The sequence below is a fragment of the Ranitomeya variabilis genome, chromosome 7 (genome assembly GCF_051348905.1).
Source record: "Ranitomeya variabilis isolate aRanVar5 chromosome 7, aRanVar5.hap1, whole genome shotgun sequence".
NCBI classification, from domain to species: Eukaryota; Metazoa; Chordata; class Amphibia; order Anura; family Dendrobatidae; genus Ranitomeya; species Ranitomeya variabilis.
The window spans coordinates 43,265,008-43,288,027 of record NC_135238.1 but is presented as its reverse complement, the minus strand read 5'-3'; the positions used below and the strand labels follow the sequence as shown (position 1 = coordinate 43,288,027).

Sequence of the window (23,020 nt, the reverse complement as noted above, 5' to 3'; positions counted from 1 at the left end):
TGTTTTTTGCGGGACGAGTTGACGTTTTTATTGGTAACATTTTTGGGCACGTCACATTTTTTGATCGCTTTTTATTCCGATTTTTGTGAGGCAGAATGACCAAAAACCAGCTATTCATGAATTTCTTTTGGGGGAGGCGTTTATACCGTTCCGCGTTTGGTAAAATTGATAAAGCAGTTTTATTCTTAGGGTCAGTACGTTACAGCGATACCGCATTTATCTCTTTTTTTATGTTTTGGCGCTTTTATACGATAAAAACTATTTTATTGAAAAAATAATTATTTTTGCATCGCTTTATTCTCAGGACTATAACTTTTTTATTTTTTTGCTGATCATGCTGTATGGCGACTCGTTATTTGCGGGACAAGATGACGCTTTCAGCGGTACCATGGTTATTTATATCAGTCTTTTTGATCGCGTGTTATTCCACTTTTTGTTCGGCGGTATGATAATAAAGCGTTGTTTTTTGCCTCGTTTTTTTTTTTTTTTCTTATGGTGTTTACTGAAGGGGTTAACTAGTGGGCCAGTTTTATAGGTCGGGTCGTTACGGACGCGGCGATACTAAATATGTGTACTTTTATTGTTTTTTTTTATATATTTAGATAAAGAAATGTATTTATGGGAAAAATATATATATATTTTTTTTCATTATTTTGGAATATTTTTTTTTATTTTTTTTTACACATTTGGAAATTTTTTTTTTTTACTTTTTTAGTTTGCCCCAGGGGGGGACAATACAGATCGGTGATCTGCCAGTTTGCATAGCACTCTGACAGATCACCGATCTGCGAGAAGTGCAGGCTGCTTCACAGTGCCTGCTCTGAGCAGGCTTCTGTGAAGCCACCTCCCTCCCTGCAGGACCCGGATCCGCGGCCATCTTGGATCCGGGTCTGGAGCAGGCAGGGAGGGAGGTAAGACCCTCGCAGCAACGCGATCACATCGCGTTGCTCCGGGGGTCTCAGGGAAGCCCGCAGGGAGCCCCCTCCCTGCGCGATGCTTCCCTGCACCGCCGGCACATCGCGATCATGTTTGATCGCGGTGTGCCGGGGGTTAATGTGCCGGGGGCGGTCCGTGACCGCTCCTGGCACATAGTGCCGGATGTCAGCTGCGATATGCAGCTGACACCCGGCCGCGATCGGCCGCGCTCCCCCCGGGTCACGGGGGGAGCGCGGCCGATCGCGTATGACGTTCTATCCCGTCGGCGGTCATGGGGGCCCACCCCACCTCGACGGGATAGTACGTCTGATGTCAGGAAGGGGTTAAATATGAGTTTGCTGTATCAAAACATTATCTCCACAAAATACAATAAATTTGGGCTAAAAAATTGTTTGTGCTCAAACCTGGTGGGGAAGGCTTTTTGGTACAATATAATAATAATAATAATTTTTATTTATATAGCGCCAACATATTCCGCAGCGCTTTACAACTTATAGAGGGGACTTGTACAGACAATAGACATTACAGCATAACAGAAATCACAGTTCAAAACAGATACCAGGAGGAATGAGGGCCCTGCTGCTCGCAAGCTTACAAACTATGAGGAAAAAGGGGAGACACGAGAGGTGGATGGTAACAATTGCTTTAGTTATTTGGACCAGCCATAGTGTAAGGCTCGGGTGTTCATGTAAAGCTGCATGAACCAGTTAACTGCCTAAGTATGTAGCAGTACAGACACAGAGGGCTATTAACTGCATAAAGTGTATGAGAACACGATGCAAGGAACCTGATTATGTGTTTTGTTTTTTTTTCTATTTTTAATAGGCAACACAGGGATAGTTAGGTTAATGCGTTGAGGCGGTAGGCTAGTCTGAACAAATGCGTTTTTAGGGCACGCTTAAAACTGTGGGGATTGGGGATTAATCGTATTAACCTAGGTAGTGCATTCCAAAGAATCGGCGCAGCACGTGTAAAGTCTTGGAGACGGGAGTGGGAGGTTCTGATTATTGAGGATGCTAACCGGAGGTCATTAGTGGAGCGGAGGGCACGGGTAGGGTGATAGACTGAGACAAGAGAGGAGATGTAGGGTGGTGCTGAGCCATGGAGTGCTTTGTGGATGAGGGTAGTAGTTTTGTACTGGATTCTGGAGTGGATGGGTAGCCAGTGTAATGACTGGCACAAGGTAGAGGCATCGGTGTAACGGTTGGTGAGGAATATGATCCTGGCAGCAGCATTCAGGACAGATTGGAGCGGGGAGAGTTTGGTAAGAGGGAGGCCGATTAGTAGAGAGTTACAATAGTCCAGACGGGAGTGAATAAGAGAAACAGTAAGAGTTTTTGCAGAGTCGAAAGTAAGAAAAGGGCGAATTCTAGAAATGTTTTTGAGATGCAAATAAGAAGAGCGAGCCAGTGATCGAATGTGGGGGGTGAATGAAAGCTCGGAATCAATAAATGATGGCGGGTATGTATCTTCCATAGAGCCTGAGTTCACACAATTCTTTCTCAAGAGGAGGCCTGGCACCAACTGTAGTGAACTTGGACATATGGGAGTACCATTTCCATGTAACTGAACGATTGAGCGCATGTTTCTTGGGCACATAAAATGAGAACTGACAATGCACTGGTGATAGAGGAAGGAGTGTGTGGAGCAGACTGGTTACGAGAAAGATGATCAAGAGGAGAGGAAGAATATGTGTGTGTGAAATGGCCAGCGCCCCCCCTCCCAACTCGTTCCTACTAGGAGGTGCTCCCTGAGTCCATGTGTGACTACCACTGACAGTGTCCCTACCACTTCAACACAGATTGGCATTAAAATTGTCATGCCCATCTCCTCCATATCATTTTCTGACAATAAAGGCTGACTGACTGAACAGCAATCTAGTCTGAACTGGTGCATAACCAAAAAAGTCTTACATAGCAAATAGATCAATGGCTGCACTCAACTGTACTTAAGCAAGGAAATGTGCGATACATGAAATGTGAATAGCTTAATGGCTTGTGAAATCTATGAAAAACACATGAGATGCTTAGCACAAGATTTGGCCAAAAAATGTGAGCCCATCCACCAAACATCAAGGTAATCTCAGATCGGATGGGTACCTGACTTGACTGCCTAGTGTGAACACTTACCTATGGCGGGGCATTCACCATGCTGTGATTTTAACTACATCCAAACACAGTTGGTTCTGACCTTCCTATAAATGCAGGCTTTACCATGTAATTAGCCATAGGTAAGTGTTCACACTAGGCAGTCAGGTCAGGTACCCATCCGATCTGAGATTACCTTGATGTTTGGTGGATGGGCTCACATTTTTTGGCCAAATCTTGTGCTAAGCATCTCATGTGTTTTTTCATAGATTTCACAAGCCATTAAGCTATTCACATTTCATGTATCGCACATTTCCTTGCTTAAGTACAGTTGAGTGCAGCCATTGATCTATTTGCTAATAAAGGCTGACTGATCATGTCTTCCAAAATCTCAACTAGAAGAACATTTTTTTGGTGTATTATGTTCCTCAACCTCCAGGGTGCTGTTGGCTAGGGGACTTTGGGACAGAAAAGAAACAGGTATCATTAACAGATTGGACATTTTGCTCTGCACAACATTAAACGATGTGATGGCTGAGGAGGTAAACCCGGCAGAAACGCTGACTCCAGCTGATGATGTCGCTGTCAGAGGCTACATTATCCTGCTGTGCTTAAGATGAGCAATAGCACACATACGCCATAACATCCTTCACGTTCTCCTCGCTAACCTGACTGCCAGAATTTGTAAAAGAGGCCAAATGTGACTAGTGTTTGGTAATACTGAAGGTTTCTAACAGCACTGCCAGATATTGTTATTTTTTCTATCTCCCTGCCATGGCCGTTGCCTATATTTTGTTTAGGTTTAGCATACGTTTTTTTGCGAAAGTATAAGGTTTTATTTGTTTCTAAGCTTTTCGCAATTTTCAAGTTTTATTCCCTTAAGCCATAGAGATATGTCACACAAAATAGTTAATAACTAACATTTCCCACATGTCTATTTTACATCTGCATCATTTATGAAACATATTTTTTTGTTGGGAAGTTAGAAGGGGTTGATCAGCGATTTCTCATTTTTCCATCAAAATGTACAAAAGCCCTTTTTCTTGGACCACCTCACATTTTTAATTGAATTTGAGGGGCCTATGTGACAGAAAATGCCCAAAAGTGACACCGTTCTAATAACTGCACCACTCAAAGTGCTCAAAATCACGTTCAAGAAGTTTATTAACCCTGTAGGTGCTTTACAGGAATTAAAGCAATGTAGAAGGAAAAAAATTAACATTTTATTCTTCTTTATAAAATTGTTGGTTTTGACCCAAATTACTTTTATACAAGGGCAACAGGAGAAAATGGACCCCAGAATTTGCTGTATCATTTCTCCTGAGTACGCCAATACCCCATATGTAGTGGAAAACTGCTGTTTGGGTGCACGGCAAAGGTTGGAACGGAAGGAGCACCGTTTAACGTTTTGAACAGAAAATTGGCTGGAATCAAGAGTGTTTGCAGAGCCCCTTATGTGCATAAACTGTGGAAACTCCCGATAAGTCAGCTTATTTTGTAAACTATACCCCTCAAGGAACATATTTAGAGGTGTGAGCACCTTGAACCCAGAGGGGCTTCATAGAATTTTCTAATGTTGAGGCTCGAAATTGAAAAAAAATTAACTTATGCCATAAAAGTGTTGGTTTTGCCCCAAATTGTTCATTTTCACAAAGGTAACAGGATAAGATGGACCATACAATTTGTGGTGCAGTTTATTCTGAGCACACTGATACCCAGTATGTGTTGGAAAACTACTGTTTGGGCGCACGCCAGGTCTCGGAAGGAAGGAGCACCAACTGAATTCTGGAGCTCAATTTAGGCTGGAATAGATTGCGGTTGCCATGTCACATTTGACGAGCCCCTGACAGGTTAAAACAGCAGAAACCCCACAAGTGACTCCATTTTGGAAACTAACACTCTTGAGGAATTCATCTAGGGGTGTAGTGAGCATTTTTATCCTTCAGTTGATTCACAGAATTGAATAACATTAGGCTGAGTAAATGGAAAGTTAACATTTTTTCCACTAAAATTTTCTTTTGGTACAAGTTTTTAATTTTCAAAAGGAATAATAGGAGAAAATGAATGGTGGAATTTGTTGTGTTACTCGTCCTGAGTACGCCGATACCCCATATGTGGTCAAAAACTACTTTTCCGGCACAATGCAAAGTTCTGAAGGGAAGAAGCGCCATATTGGAGTTTAGATCTTACTAGAATGGTTTGCAGGTGCCATGTCACATTGGCAGAGCCCCTGAGGTGCCAGAACAGCAGAAACCCCAATGAAGTCATTTAAGTTTCCAAACTACACACTTGATGAATGCATCTAGGGGTGCAGTGATCATATTGACACCACATGTGCCTCACAGAATTAAAATAACTTTGGGCAGTGAAGAAAGACTAATTACATTTTTACCACTAAAATGTTGTTTCAGCCCCAAGTTTTAAATTTTTATACGGGCTAATAGTAAGAAATGGACCTGACAGTTTGTTTGACTCCACACATAAGACCTCAGGAGTGGACATGGATGTCAGACATATGTACCATCCTCCAAAACTTTGAGGACTCCACCAAGATGGTGAGTGGCGATGATACAATAATTAGCATCACCATCCCACTTCTCTCTGCTCTGAAATGCTCTCTGCTCACTATCAAAGAAGATGCGTTGCAGTCGGAGATTGATGAGATGGAGCAAGGAACCATACATGGTGAATACACACAGCCCACCCACATCTCATCTCAACGTGGATAGGGTGACAATGAGGAAGAGGAGGAGGCGGAGGAAGAACAGGAGCTACTTTCATGCAATAGATAGTACTACTAGCACAGCTGTCATACCGTCTGTTCAGCATGGATGGCCTGAGGACAGGAAGGAGGAGGACAGAATTTTCAGTCATCCTCTTGGTGAGGACACGGAAGTCTTGCCTGTTAGCAGTCTTGCACACATGGCTGAGTTTATGTTACGTTGCCATTCACGTGACCCTTGCTTTCTCAAAAGTTTGGGTGACAGTCATTACTGGTTGGTGACACTTCTAGACCCACACTACAAAGAAAACTTTCTATCTCATATTCCAGAGTCAGACAGCTGTACTAAAATGGTGCAGGACCAGAGGGCTCTTGTTGCGGAATTATTTAAAAAATTCCCATCTGAAAACGCTGGCAGCAGACATCACAGTTCGTTGCACAACCAAGGACGACAGGCGAAAGAGACAACTCCAATCCAGCTCAAGCTCTGGGAGTTTTCTCAGACCCCACATCGTATAGGCCCTGAGGCACGGGGTACTCTCACAAGAAGTGCAAAGTTTTGGAAGATGCTGAGGGAGTACCTTGCTGGCCAAACCAAAGTCCTCCGTGATACCTCCATGCCTTATAATTATTGGGTATCCAGGCTGGACACGTGGCATGAACTGGCTCTGAATGCCTTGGAGGTCCTGGCCTGCCCTGCCGCTAGCATTTTGTCAGAGTGGGTATTAAGTGCCGCTGGGGGAATTATAACTGATAAGCGCGTCCACCTGTCAACTGAAAATGCTGACAGGCTCTTATAAAAATGAACAAGGGATGGATTGTGCCAGACTTCTGTACACCACTGAGCGATATCAGCCAAACATAACCTCCAATACAGTGTCTTTTTTTGTTAACGCTATTACCATGCACCTCTTTACACCCAAACATGGGTATACAGTACACTTCGTGATTTCAACTTTTTTTCTGTTGTCATTCTCCTTCTCTTCATCCTCATCACCCACCACTAGGGTTGAGCGACTTTTATTTTTATAGGATCGGGTCGGGTTTCACGAAACCCGACTTTCTCAAAAGTCGGGTCGAGTGAAATCGGCCGATCCTATAAAAATGTTGGGGTCAGCCGAAACACGAAACCCAATGCAGTGCAATGGGATACTATGGTTCCCAGAGTCTGAAGGAGAGGAAACTCTCCTTCAGGCCCTGGGATCCATATTAATGTGTAAAATAAAGAATTAAAATAAAAAATATTGATATACTCACCTCTCCGACGCAGCCTGGACCTTACCACTGGTAACCGGCAGCCTTCTTTGTTTAAAATGAGCGCGTTCAGGGCCTTAGATGACGTCACGGCTTGTGATTGGTCGCGGCCGCCCATGTAAACGCCAAGCGACCAATCACAAGCCGTGACGTCATCTAAGGCCCTGAACGCGCTCATTTTAAGCAAAGAAGGCTGCCGGTTACCAGCTGTAAGGTCCAGGCTGCGTCGGAGAGGTGAGTATATCAATATTTTTTATTTTAATTCTTTATTTTACACTTAAATGTGGATTCCGATACCGATTTCCGATATCGCAAACATATCGGAACTCGGTATCGGAGTTCCGATACCAGATTCAGAAGATCGCCGACCTCATGGCTGACCCCACACAGGGGTCGGGTCGGGTTTCATGAAACCCGACTTTGCCAAAATTCGGCGACTTCAGAAAATGCCTGACCCATTTCGCTCAACCCTACCCACCACCACTATATCACCATGGTGATCGTAGTCTGTCATGGAACAGCCACGTTATTGTGTTAAAGGGTGTTTTTGATGCCCATAAAAAAAATGTTTACACAGTTTTTCTTTTCTTTTTTCATTGGATTGTTATGTACTTTTTTGGCTGTGCACCCGGAGTGCCCTTGCATGGATGAGTGGGTAGTTATACTGGAGCAGCTTTACAAGGCACACCGTAAGATGATCGCATAAGGCAGCAGTGTGGGCACGATACTTTTTCTCATTGGACATTGTGTTAAAGGGTGTTTATGATGCCCGTAACAAATATATTTACACAGCATGTTGATGTGTACCCCCCAGGGGCACATTATTTTTTATGAAGCCCTCCTCCACGTTTCATCCTAGGGGGATTGGGGTGCATGCAAATTTGGAGCAGGTCTGGCATTCACTGCATAGCCAAACAGTATGAGAGACCCAGTTCCTAATAATGGGAACTGCAGGGGTTTGTTACGCTGCTTCAACAATGCAATTCTCCACTTTTGGGTCTTCATCCTCAACTCTGCAATTCTCCAATGCAGGTTCTTCAGGCTTAACACTGCAATTCACTGCATAGTCAAACAGTATGGGAGTACCAGCTTCCTAATAATGGGAACTTTGGTGTCATGTGGCCATCCACTGCGTCGGTTCAAAGGGTTATTGGGGTGCATGTAACTTTGGGGCAGGGCAGGCCTTGCATTCAATGCATAGGCTAACATTATGGGAGTAGCAAATTAAGAAAAATGGGAACTTTGGTTTCATGTGGCCTTCCAGGACGTCAGTTTTTTGGGTTATTGGGGTGCATCCAAATTTGGAGCAGGCTTTGCATTCACTTCATGGGCAAATTGTACGGGACTAGAGAAATCATAATAATGGGAACTTTGGTTTCATGTGGCCATGCACCACGTCTCTTCAAATTGTTTTGGTGGTTCCTGTAACTTTGGTGCAGGCCAGACCTTGGATTAAATGCATTGGCAAACAGAATGGGAGACCCACTTCCTAATAATGTGAACTTTGTTGGTTGTCAGCTTCAACAATGCAATTCTCCACTGCCAGTTCTTCAGCCTCTACACTGACATTCTCCAATGCAGGTTCTTCAGGCTCAACACTGCAATTCACTGCATAGGCAAACAGCATGAGAGTACCAACTTTCTAATAATGGGAACGTTGGTTTCATGGGGCCTTCCAGGACGTCTGTTTTTTGGGATACTGGGGTGCGTCCCAATTTGGAGCAGGCCTTGCATTCAATTCATGGGCAAACTGTAGGAAAGTAAAAAAAATCTAATAATGGGAACTTTGGTTTCATGTGGCCATCCACCATGTCTCTTCAAACTGTTTTTGGGGTGCGATAAACTTTGGGGCAGACCAGGCCTTGCATTCAATGCATGGGCAAGCAGTATGGCAGTACCAAATAAATAAGAATGGGAACTTTGGTTTCATTTGGCCATCCAGGACGTCTGTTCAATGGGCTATTGAGGTGCGCCTAAATTTGAGTCATGCCTTGCATTCAATGCACAGTCAATAATAGTACAGGAGACACACTGTTTAATAATGGGAACAACCAAGCCCAGCCAGCTGATGGCTCTCTAAGAATAGGGAGGACAAACTGCTGTCCCTTTAAGAAGATTAAAGTCCGCCTAATGGCCCTCCTCCTTTAACAGTCCCTCCTTCATAACTGAAACGGGATGTGTCTGATGATGTGTCACACACCACATGGCCAGCTAAGGTTACATAGTTACATAGTTATTAAGGTTGAATGAAGACTTTAAAGGGCACCTATCACCCCGTTTTTTCGGTATGAGATAAAAATACTGTTAAATAGGGCCTGAGCTGTGCATTACAATAGTGTAGTTTGTGGACCCCGATTCCCCACCTATGCTGCCGAAATACGTTACCAAAGTAGTCGTTTTCGCCTGTCAATCAGGCTGGTCAGGTCGGATGGGCGTGGTGTCTTCCCCCAGATATTGCGTAGTTTTCCGTTGGTGGCGTAGTGGTGTGCGCATGTCCAAGGTCCCGAATCCTGCACAGGGGTGTGAAAATAGCAGCGATGTCCGTTATTCCATTGGTGGTCGGTGGGCGCGGCCATCTTCCTTTGGCCGCACGTGCGCAGAAGCGGCGCTCTGCTGGCCGCGGCGCTCTACTGGCCGCGGCTTCAGGAAAATGGCCGCCGCGATATCCATCTGCGCACGCGCGGCATCCCGCGGCCATTTTCCTGAAGCCGTGCGTGCACAGATGGATATCGCGGTGGCCATTTTCCTGAAGCCGCGGCCAGCAGAGCGCCGCTTCTGCGCACGCGCGGCCAAAGGAAGATGGCCGCGCCCACCGACCACCAATGGAATAACGGACATCGCTGCTATTTTCACACCCCTGTGCAGGATTCAGGACCTTGGACATGCGCACACCACTACGCCACCAACAGAAAACTACGCAATATCTGGGGGAAGACACCACGCCCATCCGACCTGACCAGCCTGATTGACAGGCGAAAACGACTACTTTGGTAACGTATTTCGGCAGCATAGGTGGGGAATCGGGGTCCACAAACTACACTATTGTAATGCACAGCTCAGGCCCTATTTAACAGTATTTTTATCTCATGCCGAAAAAACGGGGTGATAGGTTCCCTTTAAGTCCATCTAGTCCAACCCATAGCCTAACCTAACATGCTCTAACATGTTGATCCAGAGGAAGAATCCGCGTCTGTTATTATGCTTAAACCTTCTTTCCTCCAGACGTAGAGGATGCCCCCTTGTCCCTGTCTCAGGTCTATGATTAAAAAGATCATCAGAAAGGTCTCTGTACTGTCCCCTCATATATTTATACATTAACATAAGATCACCCCTTAGTCTTCGTTTTTCCAAACTAAACAGCCCCAAGTGTAATAACCTATCTTGGTATTGCAGACCCCCCAGTCCTCTAATAACCTTGGTTGCTCTTCTCTGCACCCGCTCTAGTTCAGCTATGCATTTCTTATACACCGGAGACCAGAACTGTGCACAGTATTCTAAGTGTGGTCGAACTAGTGACTTGTATAGAGGTAAAATTATGTTCTCCTCATGAGCATCTATGCCTCTTTTAATGCATCCCATTATTTTATTTGCCTTTGTAGCAGCTGCCTGACACTGGCCACTGAATATGAGTTTGTCATCCACCCATCCACCCAGGTCTTTTTCATTGACGGTTTTGCCCAGAGTTTTAGAATTAAGCACATAGTTATACATCTTATTACTTCTACCCAAGTGCATGACCTTACATTTATCCCCATTAAAGCTCATTTGCCATTTATCATCCCAAGCTTCTAGTTTACATAAATCATCCTGTAATATAAAATTGTCCTCCCCTGTATTGATTACCCTGCAGAGTTTAGTGTCATCTGCGAATATTGAAATTCTACTCTGAATGCCCCCTACAAGGTCATTAATAAATATGTTAAAAAGAAGAGGGCCCAATACTGACCCCTTTGGTACCCCACTGCTAACCGCGACCCAGTCCGAGTGTGCTCCATTAATAACCACCCTTTGTTTCCTATCCCTGAGCCAGCTCTCAACCCACTTACACATATTTTCCCCTATCCCCATTATTCTCATTTTATGTATCAACCTTTTGTGTGGCACCGTTTTAAAAGCTTTTGAAAAGTCCATATACACTACATCTACTGGGTTCCCTTGGTCCAGTCCGGAACTTACCTCTTCATAGAAGCTGATCAGATTAGTCTGACAGGAACGGTCCCTAGTAAACCCGTGCTGATACTGGGTCATGAGGCTATTCCTCTTCAGATACTCCAGTATAGCATCCCTTAGGCCATGTTCACACTTTGCGGTTTTTACCACGGAACCGCCGCGATTTTGATGCTGCGGGTCCGCAGCAGTTTCCATAGCGTTTACATTAACATGTAAACCCTATGGAAACCGCAAACCGCAGTGCACATGCTGCGGGAAAAACCGCGCAGAAACGCAGCGGTTTACAACCCGCAGCATGTCACTTCTTTGTGCAGAATCGCTGCGATTCTGCACCCATAGGAAAGCATTGAACCGCTTACTTCCCGCATGGGGCTGTGCCCACGTTGCAGGAAGTAAGCGGATAATGTGCGGGTGGTACCCAGGGTGGAGGAGAGGAGACTCTCCTCCAGGCCCTGGGAACCATATTTGGGTGTAAAAAAAAGAATTAAAATAAAAAATAATGCTATACTCACCTCTCAGCGCTGCCCGCGGCGTCCGGTCTGGGTTGATGTGCGAACAGGACCTGCGGTGACGTCGCGGTCACATGACCGTGATGACGCCGCGGTCACATGACCGTGACGTCACGAAGGGTCCTTCTCGGCACAGCATCTTTGGAAGCGGACCGCCGAGTGCAGCGCCGAGGAGATCGGGACGTCAGAGAGGGTGAGTATAGCCAATTTTTTTATTTTAACATTATACTATTGATGCTGCATATTGCTGCACATGCAGCATCAATAGTATAGGCGGAAACCCGCAGCGGAAACCGCGGAACAAACCGCGATAAATCTGCAGGGATAACCGCAGCGGGTTTGCCCTGCAGATTTATCGATTCCGCTGTGGGAGAACCCGCAGAGCACACCGCAAAGTGTGCACATAGCCTTAGAATGCCCTCCAGGATTTTACCCACAGTAGAGGTGAAGCTTACTGGCCTATAATTTCCGAGTTCAGTTTTTGTCCCCTTTTTGAATATTGGCACCACATTTGCTATACGCCAGTCCTGTGGTACAGACCCTGTTATTGTGGAGTCTTTAAAGATTAAAAATAATGGTCTATCAATGAGAGTACTTAGTTCCTGCAGTACTCAGGGGTGGATCCCATCTGGGCCCGGAGATTTGTCCATTTTAGTGATTTTTAGACGCCGCCGTACTTCCTGCTGGGTTAAGCAGGTGACATTTAATGGGGAATTTTTGTTATCACTGATCATATTGTCGCCATGGGATTTTCTTGTGTTAATACTGATGAAAAAAGTCATTTAGCATATTGGCTTTTTCCTCATCCTCATCCACCATTTCCCCCAGACTATTTTTAAGGGGGCCAACACTTTCATTTTTTAGTTTCTTACTATTTATGTAGTTAAAGAATATTTTGGGATTATTTTTACTCTCTCTGGCAATGAGTCTCTCTGTCTCAATCTTTGCTGCCTTGATTTGCTTTTTACAGAATTTATTTAATTTTCTGTATTTATTTAATGCCTCCTCACTACCTACTTCCTTTAATTCTCTAAATGCTTTCTTTTTGTCCCTTATTGCGCCCCTTACAGCTCTATTTAGCCATATTGGTTTCCTCCTATTTCTAGTATGTTTATTCCCATACGGTATATACTGTGCACAGGTCCTATCCAGGATGCTAATAAACGTCTCCCATTTTCTTTGTGTATTTTTATGTCTCAGGATTAGTGTTGAGCGATACCGTCCGATACTTGAAAGTATCGGTATCGGAAAGTATCGGCCGATACCGGCAAAGTATCGGATCTCGCCGATTCCGATACCCATGCAAGTCAATGGGACACCAAGTATCGGACAGTATCCTGATGGTTCCCAGGGTCTGAAGGAGAGGAAACTCTCCTTCAGGCCCTGGGATCCATATTACTGTGTAAAATAAAGAATTAAAATAAAAAATATTGATATACTCACCTGTCCGGAGGCCCCTGGACATCACCGCTGGTAACCGGCAGCCTTCTTTGCTTAAAATGAGCGCGTTCAGCACCTTCCATGACGTCACGGCTTCTGATTGGTCGCGTGCCGCTCATGTGACCGCCAGGCGACCAATCACAAGCCGTGACGTCATGGAAGGTGCTGAACGCGCTCATTTTAAGCAAAGCAGCCTGCCGGTTACTACCAGGGCGCGTCAGAGGGTGAGTATATCCCTATTTTTTATTTTAATTCTTTATTTTTTACATGGATATGGATCCCAGGGCCTGAAGGAGAGTTTCCTCTCCTTCAGACCCTAGGAACCATACACTGGGAACTTCCGATTCCCAATACCACAAAAGTATCGTATCTCGGTATCGGAATTCCGATACAGCAAATATCGGCCGATACTCGATACTTGCGGTATCGGAATGCTCAACACTACTCAGGATATCATCACAGTTAATTGCACCAAGATCCTCTCTTATCCGTTGGAAATTTGCCCTCCTGAAGTTTAGTGTCCTTGTCACCCCCCTACTACCAATCTTATTAAAGGATACATGAAAACTTATTATTTTGTGATCACTATTCCCCAAGTGACCCCCAACCCTTATATTTGATATGCGGTCTGGCCTGTTGGTTAATATTAGGTCTAGCAGTGCCCCCCTTCTTGTTGGGTCCTGAACCAGTTGTGAAAGGTAATTGTCTCTCATAGTTGTCAGACCCCGATCACCTTTACTGGAACTGCAGGTTTCTGTTCCCCAATCTATTTCAGGGTAGTTGAAGTCCCCCATAATAATGACTTCTCCTTGAGTCGCAGCTTCATCTATTTGCTTTACGAGGATATTCTCCATTGCTTCCATTATTTTTGGAGATTTATAACAAACCCCTATCAGTAATTTATTATTTTTTCCCCCTCCCCTTATCTCCACCCACTGAGACTCTACATTTTCATTAGATTCACCTATATTATCACGCCGGATGGGTTTTAAGGACAATTTTACATACAGACACACCCCACCCCATCGCTTATATGTACGGTCATTTCTGAACAGACTATAGCCCTGCAACTTAACAGCCCAGTCATGGCTCTCATCCAGCCACGTCTCAGATATCCCCACCATGTCATAATTATGCTCCAACAACATTAGTTCTACTTTCTCCATGTTGTTGGCAAAGCTTCTGGCATTAGTATACATGCACTTGATGTTCCTCTCTGTACCTCTATTCTTTCTTAAATTATTAACTGTTCTAACCCCACCTTCCATGCCACCCCCAACTTCCTTATTTGTGCCCAGGTCTCTATCTGCACTATCTTCCCCTCCTATAAAATGAACACCCTCCCCCAATCCCTAGTTTAAATACTCCTCCAACCTTCTAGCCATTTTCTCCCCCAGCACAGCTGCACCTTCCCCAGTGAGGTGCAGCCCGTCCCTAGCGTAGAGCCTGTAGCCAACTGAGAAGTCGGCCCAGTTCTGTAGGAACCCAAACCCCCCCTTCCTACACCAATCCTTGAGCCACTTATTAACCTCCCTAATCTCCCGTTGCCTCTCTGGCGTGGCACGTGGTACAGGCAGTACTTTGGAAAATACCACGCTGGAGGTCCGTGCTTTAAGCTTGCAGCCTAATTCCCTGAAATCGTCTTTAATGACCTTCCACTTACCTCTAACTTTGTCATTTGTGCCAATGTGCACCATGACCGCTGGGTCCTCACCAGCCTCTCCCAGTAATCTGTCCACCCGATCAGCGATGTGTCGGACTCGAGCGCCAGGTAGGCAGCATACCGTCCAACGATCCCTGTCTTTGTGACAGATTGCCCTATCTGTTCCCCTAATAATTGAGTCCCCCACTACCAGTACCTGTCTGGCCTGCCCTGCTCTCCTATTTCCCCCCTTACTGGAGCAGTCACTCCTCCGGCTTTCAGATGACATGCCTGGCTGCAGCAGTGCTACCACTGTACTGGCACCCCCCTCATCTGCCAACTTAGCAAACTTATTGGGGTGTGCCAGATCAGGACTAGCCTCCCTGACACTCTTCCCTCTACCCCGCTTCCTGTCACCCAGCTTGCTACTTCACTGTCCTGCAGCTCCATCCTACCATTCCCACCTCATCTATCCCATTGAGCGTCTGCTCAGTGAGCAGAAGACTCCTGTTGTGAATTCCGCTCTTGGGCTCCCTCCGGTGGTTGTAAGTGGCACTTTTGTGAGTTCTGCTCTTGGGCTCCCTCCGGTGGTTGTACAACTGGCCCACCCAGATAACAGACATCTTCTGGGAAACAGGAAGATCCGAAATAAAATCCACCACAGAGTTTACAAAAATCTCCACACCTGACTAAAGGTGTGGAGGGTAAATCTGCTTTCCAGAGCTTCCAGCTTAACTGAATAAATCCATACTGACAAGCTGGACAAGAAAAAACATAGAAAGAGCTGAATGATTAAGTCCACAATATGTGGACAGCAAAAGAACAAGCAAGGACTTATCTTTGCTGAACTGGTAAGAATATCAGGGAAATCCAAGCAGAGATGTGGATCTAACCAGGAACCATTGACAACTGGCCCAGGCTGAAGGATAGAGCCAGGATAAATAGCCGAGCCAGAAAGACGATCAGTGGAAGCAGCTGCTGACTGCTAAATCCAAGGAGCAGCAGTTCCACTCAAAACCACCGGAGGGAGCCCAAGAGCAGAACTCACAAAAGTGCCACTTACAGCCACCAGAGGGAGCCCAAGAGCGGAATTCACAACAGACTCCTCTCCATATTGTCTATGGAGACAATAACATTTCCCAGTGAATGCAAAAATGAAAAAATCATCAAAAACGCTGCGTGTGAACATAGCTCAAGTGGTGGAGGAACATTTTTGTTTTGGGTTATTTATTTTGCCTAATATACAAGTCGTTACCCTGGAAAGGATGTACCTCAACATATTTCCCAGGAAAATCCATTTTGGTTTCATTTTTGTATGTTTTAATGTGCGCCTGTAAAAGTGGCGTAAGACTCTGACAACATTGTTCACAACAGTGACCTGGGAGTCAGAAATGCTTCTAGAGGTCTTCCCCATTATGTTCCCGTGTAATTTGAGAACTGTTCCCATAGATTTCTGATTCCTGGAAAAGACCTCCGGGGGGAGGGGGGGTGTCACGGCAAAAAAACTCAGGTTTTCTAGGCTTATATTGGGCTCGTTGCTCATGTTGAGCACCCAAGCATTCCAATCTGCTCGACACGAGCAACAAGCACCCGAGCATTTTCTGCTCGCTCATCACTAGTCCTAATATTTCCGGTACCTGAAAAAAACGGTACCGGAGATGTCAGTGACATATACAATTATTACAGTAATGTAATGGTAAACCCACATGTAAGGGTAAACCTCAAACCCTACAGAATCCCCGAACCACACCAGGAGATAATCTGCAAGGAGGTGAAGAGAATGCTGGACCTCGGGGTGATAGAGGAATCAAGAAGTAGCTGGTCAAGTCCCATCGTCCTCGTATCGAAGCCCAATGGCGAGTAGCGATTTTGTAATGACTACTGCAGGCTCAATGAGGTGTCCAGTGTTGACGCGTACCCAATGTCCCGCATGGACGAACTCACATGGGATGTTATATACCTGGTAACGAGAATCAGGCAGTGTCTCTTAGGAGAAGCAGGAACTCCAACTGTGCGGGTCAACTGCAGGGGAATCCTGCAGGGAAAGGACTCATATGGGCTGTTTTCTTTGTTTTACCTTTATGCCAGCAAGGCTCGGTTTATTTTGCTGAACCCGCCAAGGTTTATGCTATCCACAATAAACCAGCAGGTGATCATCTACCAGAACGTTTCCTCTGTCTACCTGGGAAAGCAGCGGAGTGTGTCAACCCCTCACAACATGTACAGAAAGCTGCACACACACTGTACTAATTGTATATGTCACTGACATCTATATATCTATCTATTCTGTGTAATAAATAATCTTTATTTTTTATAAATATATTTTTATATCTTTATATAGCGCTAACATATTCCGCAGCGCTTTACAGGTTTGCACACATTATCGTCACTGTCCCTGTTACAATCTAAATTCCTTATCAGTATGTCTTTGGAATGTGGGAGGAAACTGGAGTACCCGGAGGAAACCCATGCAAACACGGAGAGAACATACAAACTCTTTGCAGATGTTGTCCTTAGTGGGGCTTGAACCCAGGACTCCAGCGCTGCAAGGCTGCTGTGCTATCCACTGCGCCACCGCGCTGTGTGTATAACCCATATATCTGTATCTATGTGTGTAATCCATCTCTTCTAGACTGTCGGGTCCCGGTGTCATTTTAGAGTACGTGGCTGCTGAATTACCGGCTTTTCTTTTATCTATATAATATTTATACATATATCTGTGTGTGTCACTGACATCTATATATCTATGTGTATACTGTATATCTATTCTAACCTGTCACTCTGTGATTTTACTGTATGCAGCACATGAATTGCCGGCTTTTTATCTATCTATCTATTTATCATCTACTTTAAAATACTTTAGTGGCAACACAATTATTACCGATCACAAATCCGAATGTGCCACATTTGTGCCGAATTTGTGTTTGTCGATCGTTTTACAAACATATTAGCACATGTCCTGTCATCACTTCTATCATGGAAATGCCCCTTTGACTAATGTTATCATCCATCCAATAGACTGTATGAGGACATGAGGTCCTGGTGATGGTTGGCCTGGAATCACATGATGACAATTCCCAGAACACTGCCCCCTATCAGTGGAAATGTGAGAAAATCCAATAATGACACCAAATGCTTGAAGACTTTATCCTGAGCATCAGATTATATAGTTCAATGTATCTTTATAGAGAGAATGAGAAGATAAAAGAAACTGTCAGAAAAGAGTAAATATGTTATAATGTCATATGATGAGAACTGGAAATGGGAAACGCTCAGCCAAACCTCTGTAACCACCGGCTGTAATCGAACACCTGGAAACCACCAGGATGTTATTTCATTCATCCCTATTTGTGCCTCCATCATTATCAGCTGCTTTATAAGAGGCCGATAGTGAGAGAAAAAGTATTGGTTATTCCGCTGCATTGTGACATCATCTCTTACCTTATATGGAAGCGGGCAGTGATGTCACACAGGTGAGTGATGATGTCACAATAGAGCGGAACCTTAAAAACCCTCGGTTCCATCTCACTGGCTCAGACTTGGTATATGTCTGTCTCCTGACAACACTGTACCTAGATCTTCTCCTTGTGAGATTAGCGATTTACTTGTGGAATAGCGAAACTGTATTAGAGGATACTTCTGGATTTTCCTGAAGATTACTGACTGAGGACTTCTACATCTGGAGGTAAGTCTATTTTGTGTTGTTATTTATGAAACTATTATTATTTATTGTTATAGCGCCATTTTTTCCATGGCGTTTTACATGTGAGGAGGGGTATACATAATAAAAACAAGTGCAATAGTCTTGAACAATACAAGTCACAACTGGTACAGGAGGAGAGAGGACCCTGCCCGCGAGGGCTCACAATCTACAAGGGATGGGTGAGGATACAGTAGGTGAGGATAGAGCTGGTCATGCAGCGGTTTGGTCGATCGGTGGTTACTGCAGGTTGTAGGCTTGTCGGAAGAGGTGGGTCTTCAGGTTCTAACTAGAAGCTTTCTTATTATTATTTTTTCATGTATTCTTGAATTTTGTATGAAAACACTTTTTGCGTTTGTTGCCATTTTCTGGCACCCGTAGCGGTTTCTTTTTTCGTGATTTGGGGTTGGGTGAAGGATTATTTTTTGCACCCTGAGCTGTCGTTTTTACTGATACCATGATGGGGAACATGCGATGTTTTGATGAGTAACTCGTCCGGCACAAATCACGGCACAATACAACAGAAAAAACATTTTCGTGAATATTTTTATTTACAATTCATGAAACAAATCCAGTCCTCAGTGGCCGGATATAAGAGTAGGAATCGCCGCGAGAAAACCAGGGAGCAAATATCAGTGTCCAGCAATTTACAGGGGGACGAGGGGAGATTTCCTTTATTAATAAATAGTAGTAATAATAATGGCAGCCAGCGCTCTACCTGTATGGGGCAGGGGGGCTGCACCAGGGATTATAGCACTGTGTAATATGGCTCCAATGTTTTCTCCTCCCTTTCAGATCTCCCTCCTGACTCTGTCTGGTCCAGGACCACAGAGGGGACGTCAGCTCCTGGCTGTCTGGTCCAGGACCACAGAGGGGACGTCAGCTCCTGGCTGTCTGGTCCAGGACCACAGAGGGGACGTCAGCTCCTGGCTGTCTGGTCCAGGACCACAGAGGGGACGTCAGCTCCTGGCTGTCTGGTCCAGGACCACAGAGGGGACGTCAGTCACCACCTACATAAGCTGAGAAGAGAACATCAGCGTGCACAGGACCCCGCAGAGCCGGACATCTGTAGAGTGAGTATAATGGCAGAGGAGCTGCCACCTCCAGGGTCCATCTTCTTACACTAATTAGATAAGTGGAGGAGGCCGGACCACGGCTGTCGGCACTGACCACTGAGTTAGGCCAGAATTGCACCTGACAACCTCCCGAATTTAACCACTATCATTCGGCTACTTGTTGGCTGATTGTCGGGTGTCTGATGGCCATTAAAGCATTTCTTACTGCTGGAAAATACTGACCAAATACTGAGCATGTGAACGTGGCCTAAAGCTGAAAATTATTTGGTTTAGATCTGAAATAAAACTTGTGTGAATTAATAGGTTTGTGGTGACCGAATGGACGATCGCTGCACACAGCGTCGGACTGGAGCACCTTGAGCCCAGAACAGAAAATCATTCTTGGGGCCCACTATGTCACTACATAGAAATAAATACAAGAACACACTTGTATCAGGGTATAATATAAGGTAGATGTGTTAATGATATAGCAGGGGTTGGGGTAGCCCTCTCATAGAATATAATGCAGCCCCCTCATAGAATATAATGCAGCTCCCTCATAGAGTATAATACATCCCTCTCATAGAGTATAATGTAGCCCCCTCATATAATATAATGTAGCCCCCTCATAGAATATAATTCAGCCCTCATATAGTATAATGCAGCCCCTCATAGAGTATAATGCAGCCCCTTCATAGGGGATAATGCAGTCCCCTCATAGAATATAATGTAGCCCCCTCAAATACTATAATGCAGCCCCCCATAGAATATACTGCAGCCCCCTCACAGTGTATAATGCAAACTCCCATAGAATATAATGTAGCCCCCTCATATAATATAATGCAGCCCCTGCATAGAATATAATGTAGCCTCCGCGTAAAGTATAATGTAGCCCCCTCGGAGTATAATGCAGTCCCCTTAGAATGTAATGTAGCCCCCTTTGTAGGGTTTAATGCAGTCCCCTCATAGGGTATAATGAAGCCCCCCTATCAACGTAGATGTCATAATGGTTGCCATGGCGACGATTATGTCATAAAGGTTGCCTCGACCAATCAGCGACGGGCACAGTCTGCCGCGAATTCTGGAATCATCATTGTCCATATACTACGGGGAAATGCATATTCTAGAATACCCGATGCATTAGAATTGGGCCACAGTCTAGTATATATATATATAATCTTCACCTCTCCTCCTCATTCCCCCGCAGTTCCAGACTCTGCTCCAGTCTCAGCAGCTGCACTGCCATCTGCCCGGCACACAGTACGAAGTGATGTCATCGCGCTCCGGCTGTGTCAGAGGCAGAGGGGAATGATGAGGCAGGGAGCGTCAACTGACGCCCTCTCCTCTATTATTGCACCTATGATGCCGATACAGTTGAAAGCGGTGCACGCTGGGTGGCAGCAGAGGTGGAGCAGCAGGTGACAGGAGGACGGAGCCAACTGCTGCGGCTAAAGAGAAATGAATATTCACTGCTCCCCACGCCCATGGCCAGTCCGACCCGGGCTCTACACACAGAACTGAGAAATAAAATGGTAAAACTCATCTGTTCCTTATATTACAGGTGGAATAATTCTCTGCTGCTGGAAGGTTCTCAAAGTTTTACTTGTGGAGCGTTGAAAACTTCAAGTATAAAGTTTGTTTGGATTAGAAATCTCATTTCCATCGGGAATTCACCAGATATTACTGTAAGTATTCTGAGGTTATAACAAACATTTCCTGCCTAAAAATAAAAGAATAAAATCTGACCGATCTATTGCTCATTTTAGGGTTGATAAACGACTACAGAGCTGAAGTCTTGACAAGAAGATCCCTGTCGATTACTAAGATCCCAGCTGAATTCTGTAGCACTACTAGTGACATCACATTTCTTGGATTTATTGATTAACTTAGAGAAGTAACCCCAGAGATGAACAACCTGTCTCCACAGCTCTTAACCATCCTGCAGAGCAAAGGGAAGAAAGGCTACCTGAGTGACGATATCATCATCATGGCCCAGGACCTGCTGCAGAGTCAGTTTGTGGGTTTTGATGGCCTGCAGCCCCCCTGCGCTCTTATGGTACCAGGGTACGGCATACTGCAGAATGCTGTACAAATCCACTATGATCAGGAGAGGGAGCACTGGCTGACAACCTGCTATAAAAATGGCCAAATCTTTGTGGCCGACAGCTCGAAGTCCAGGAATCTGTCTCCATCCATCAGTCAGCAGATTATCAACATGTACAGTGCAGTGGTCAACAATCCCCTTGAAAATCTGAGGTTTATCAATGTGGCTCAGCAGAAGAACAGCTACGACTGTGGCTTATATGCTATAGCATTTGCCTACGAACTTATGGCAGATGGTGGTGAACCCACAGCTGAGTTCCAGCATCAGAAGATGAGGACTCATCTAATATCCTGCCTGCAGAACGGCAGGATCAGCGGATTTCCCAAAAAGGCCCAGAAGTGACTCCATGTCTATAAACGGCATGTAGAGTCTATGATCCAGCACCGCCCTAGGGAAGGGCACGTCATGCATGGTTCCCTAGAGGTTTCCTCCACTGGGGGTTTTTCCTCTCCTGAGCATTGACGGACGACTCTCTGTGAGTCCAGGACCCATCATCATCATCATCATCATGGTGGGAATGTCTACATGTGATATCTTGTATGAAGCCAATAAAGAATTCAATTAATATCTAGCAGCTATGTATTTGTGTCGTATGTCTGACCCGTGTATCACAGCCATGTATCTGAGCCGTGGGTCTCAGCGGCGTATCTGAGTCTATTATGTATAATCACAGAATATTTAGTATAGGAGGTGAGGAACACCGGGGGGTATATACAGGGGTGCAGTATTATAGTGTTATATTACTTTCATGTATTTGACCTAAGCTTGTGCCCAGCTGTAATTCGCAGGTTTCTTGCTCTCTATATGCAGTATACGCCTTATAAATTAATGTATATACTGATCTGTATGAATATTACACAGCTATGATTTTCTTCCAACTATAGACATTGATGGCAGATCCATGACATTTGTCATTATCCCCTTACCGACATCGGACGTAATAGTACGTCCACGTCAGAATCCCTCCTGTTGATGTGGGCTCCGGAGCAGGGCCCACATCTTTTCTGGCACATGTCAGCTGTTTTGAACAGCTGACATATGCCTCTAACAGCCGTGAGTAGAATCGCAATCCACCCACAGCTGTTAACTAGTTAAATGCTGCAGTCAAGCACTGACAAAAGTATTTAACATGGGTTTTCTGGCAAGTGCACCGGAAATCCCTTCCATCGGTGCCCGTGTCATATGACTGTGGGTTGTTGATGGATTGGCATGACAAGCAGAGGTCTCCAGTAGACCTCCATGGTTGTCACTACCGGATTGTTATGAGTGCCGCCCGGTGGTCGGCGCTCATACCAAGTGGGAACTCTGCTACATACAGGCGATCTGATCACAATATCACGAAAAATGGAGACGCTACAGGTATCAAAAATAGCGCAATTTTTATTTTTTTTAACAAACTTT

The 23,020-nt window shown here is 45.0% G+C and overlaps 1 protein-coding gene and 1 long non-coding RNA gene across 2 annotated transcripts in view; one reads left to right on the top strand and one right to left on the bottom strand.

Annotated features, from left to right (window-relative positions):
* Positions 1–18,284, bottom strand: part of LOC143786197 (piwi-like protein 1) — a 97,483-nt gene extending 79,199 nt beyond the window's left edge. The window contains exon 1 of the mRNA XM_077275485.1: positions 18,202–18,284. Within this exon, the coding sequence (XP_077131600.1) occupies positions 18,202–18,284 (83 nt within the window). The remainder of the gene's footprint in view (positions 1–18,201) is intronic.
* A 17-nt stretch (positions 18,285–18,301) lies between these two features.
* Positions 18,302–22,010, top strand: LOC143784916 (uncharacterized). Its single transcript, XR_013217906.1, has 4 exons — positions 18,302–18,445; positions 19,256–19,533; positions 21,077–21,200; positions 21,282–22,010. It is a non-coding gene; the product is annotated as an uncharacterized LOC143784916 (long non-coding RNA).
* Positions 22,011–23,020: the final 1,010 nt, after the last annotated feature.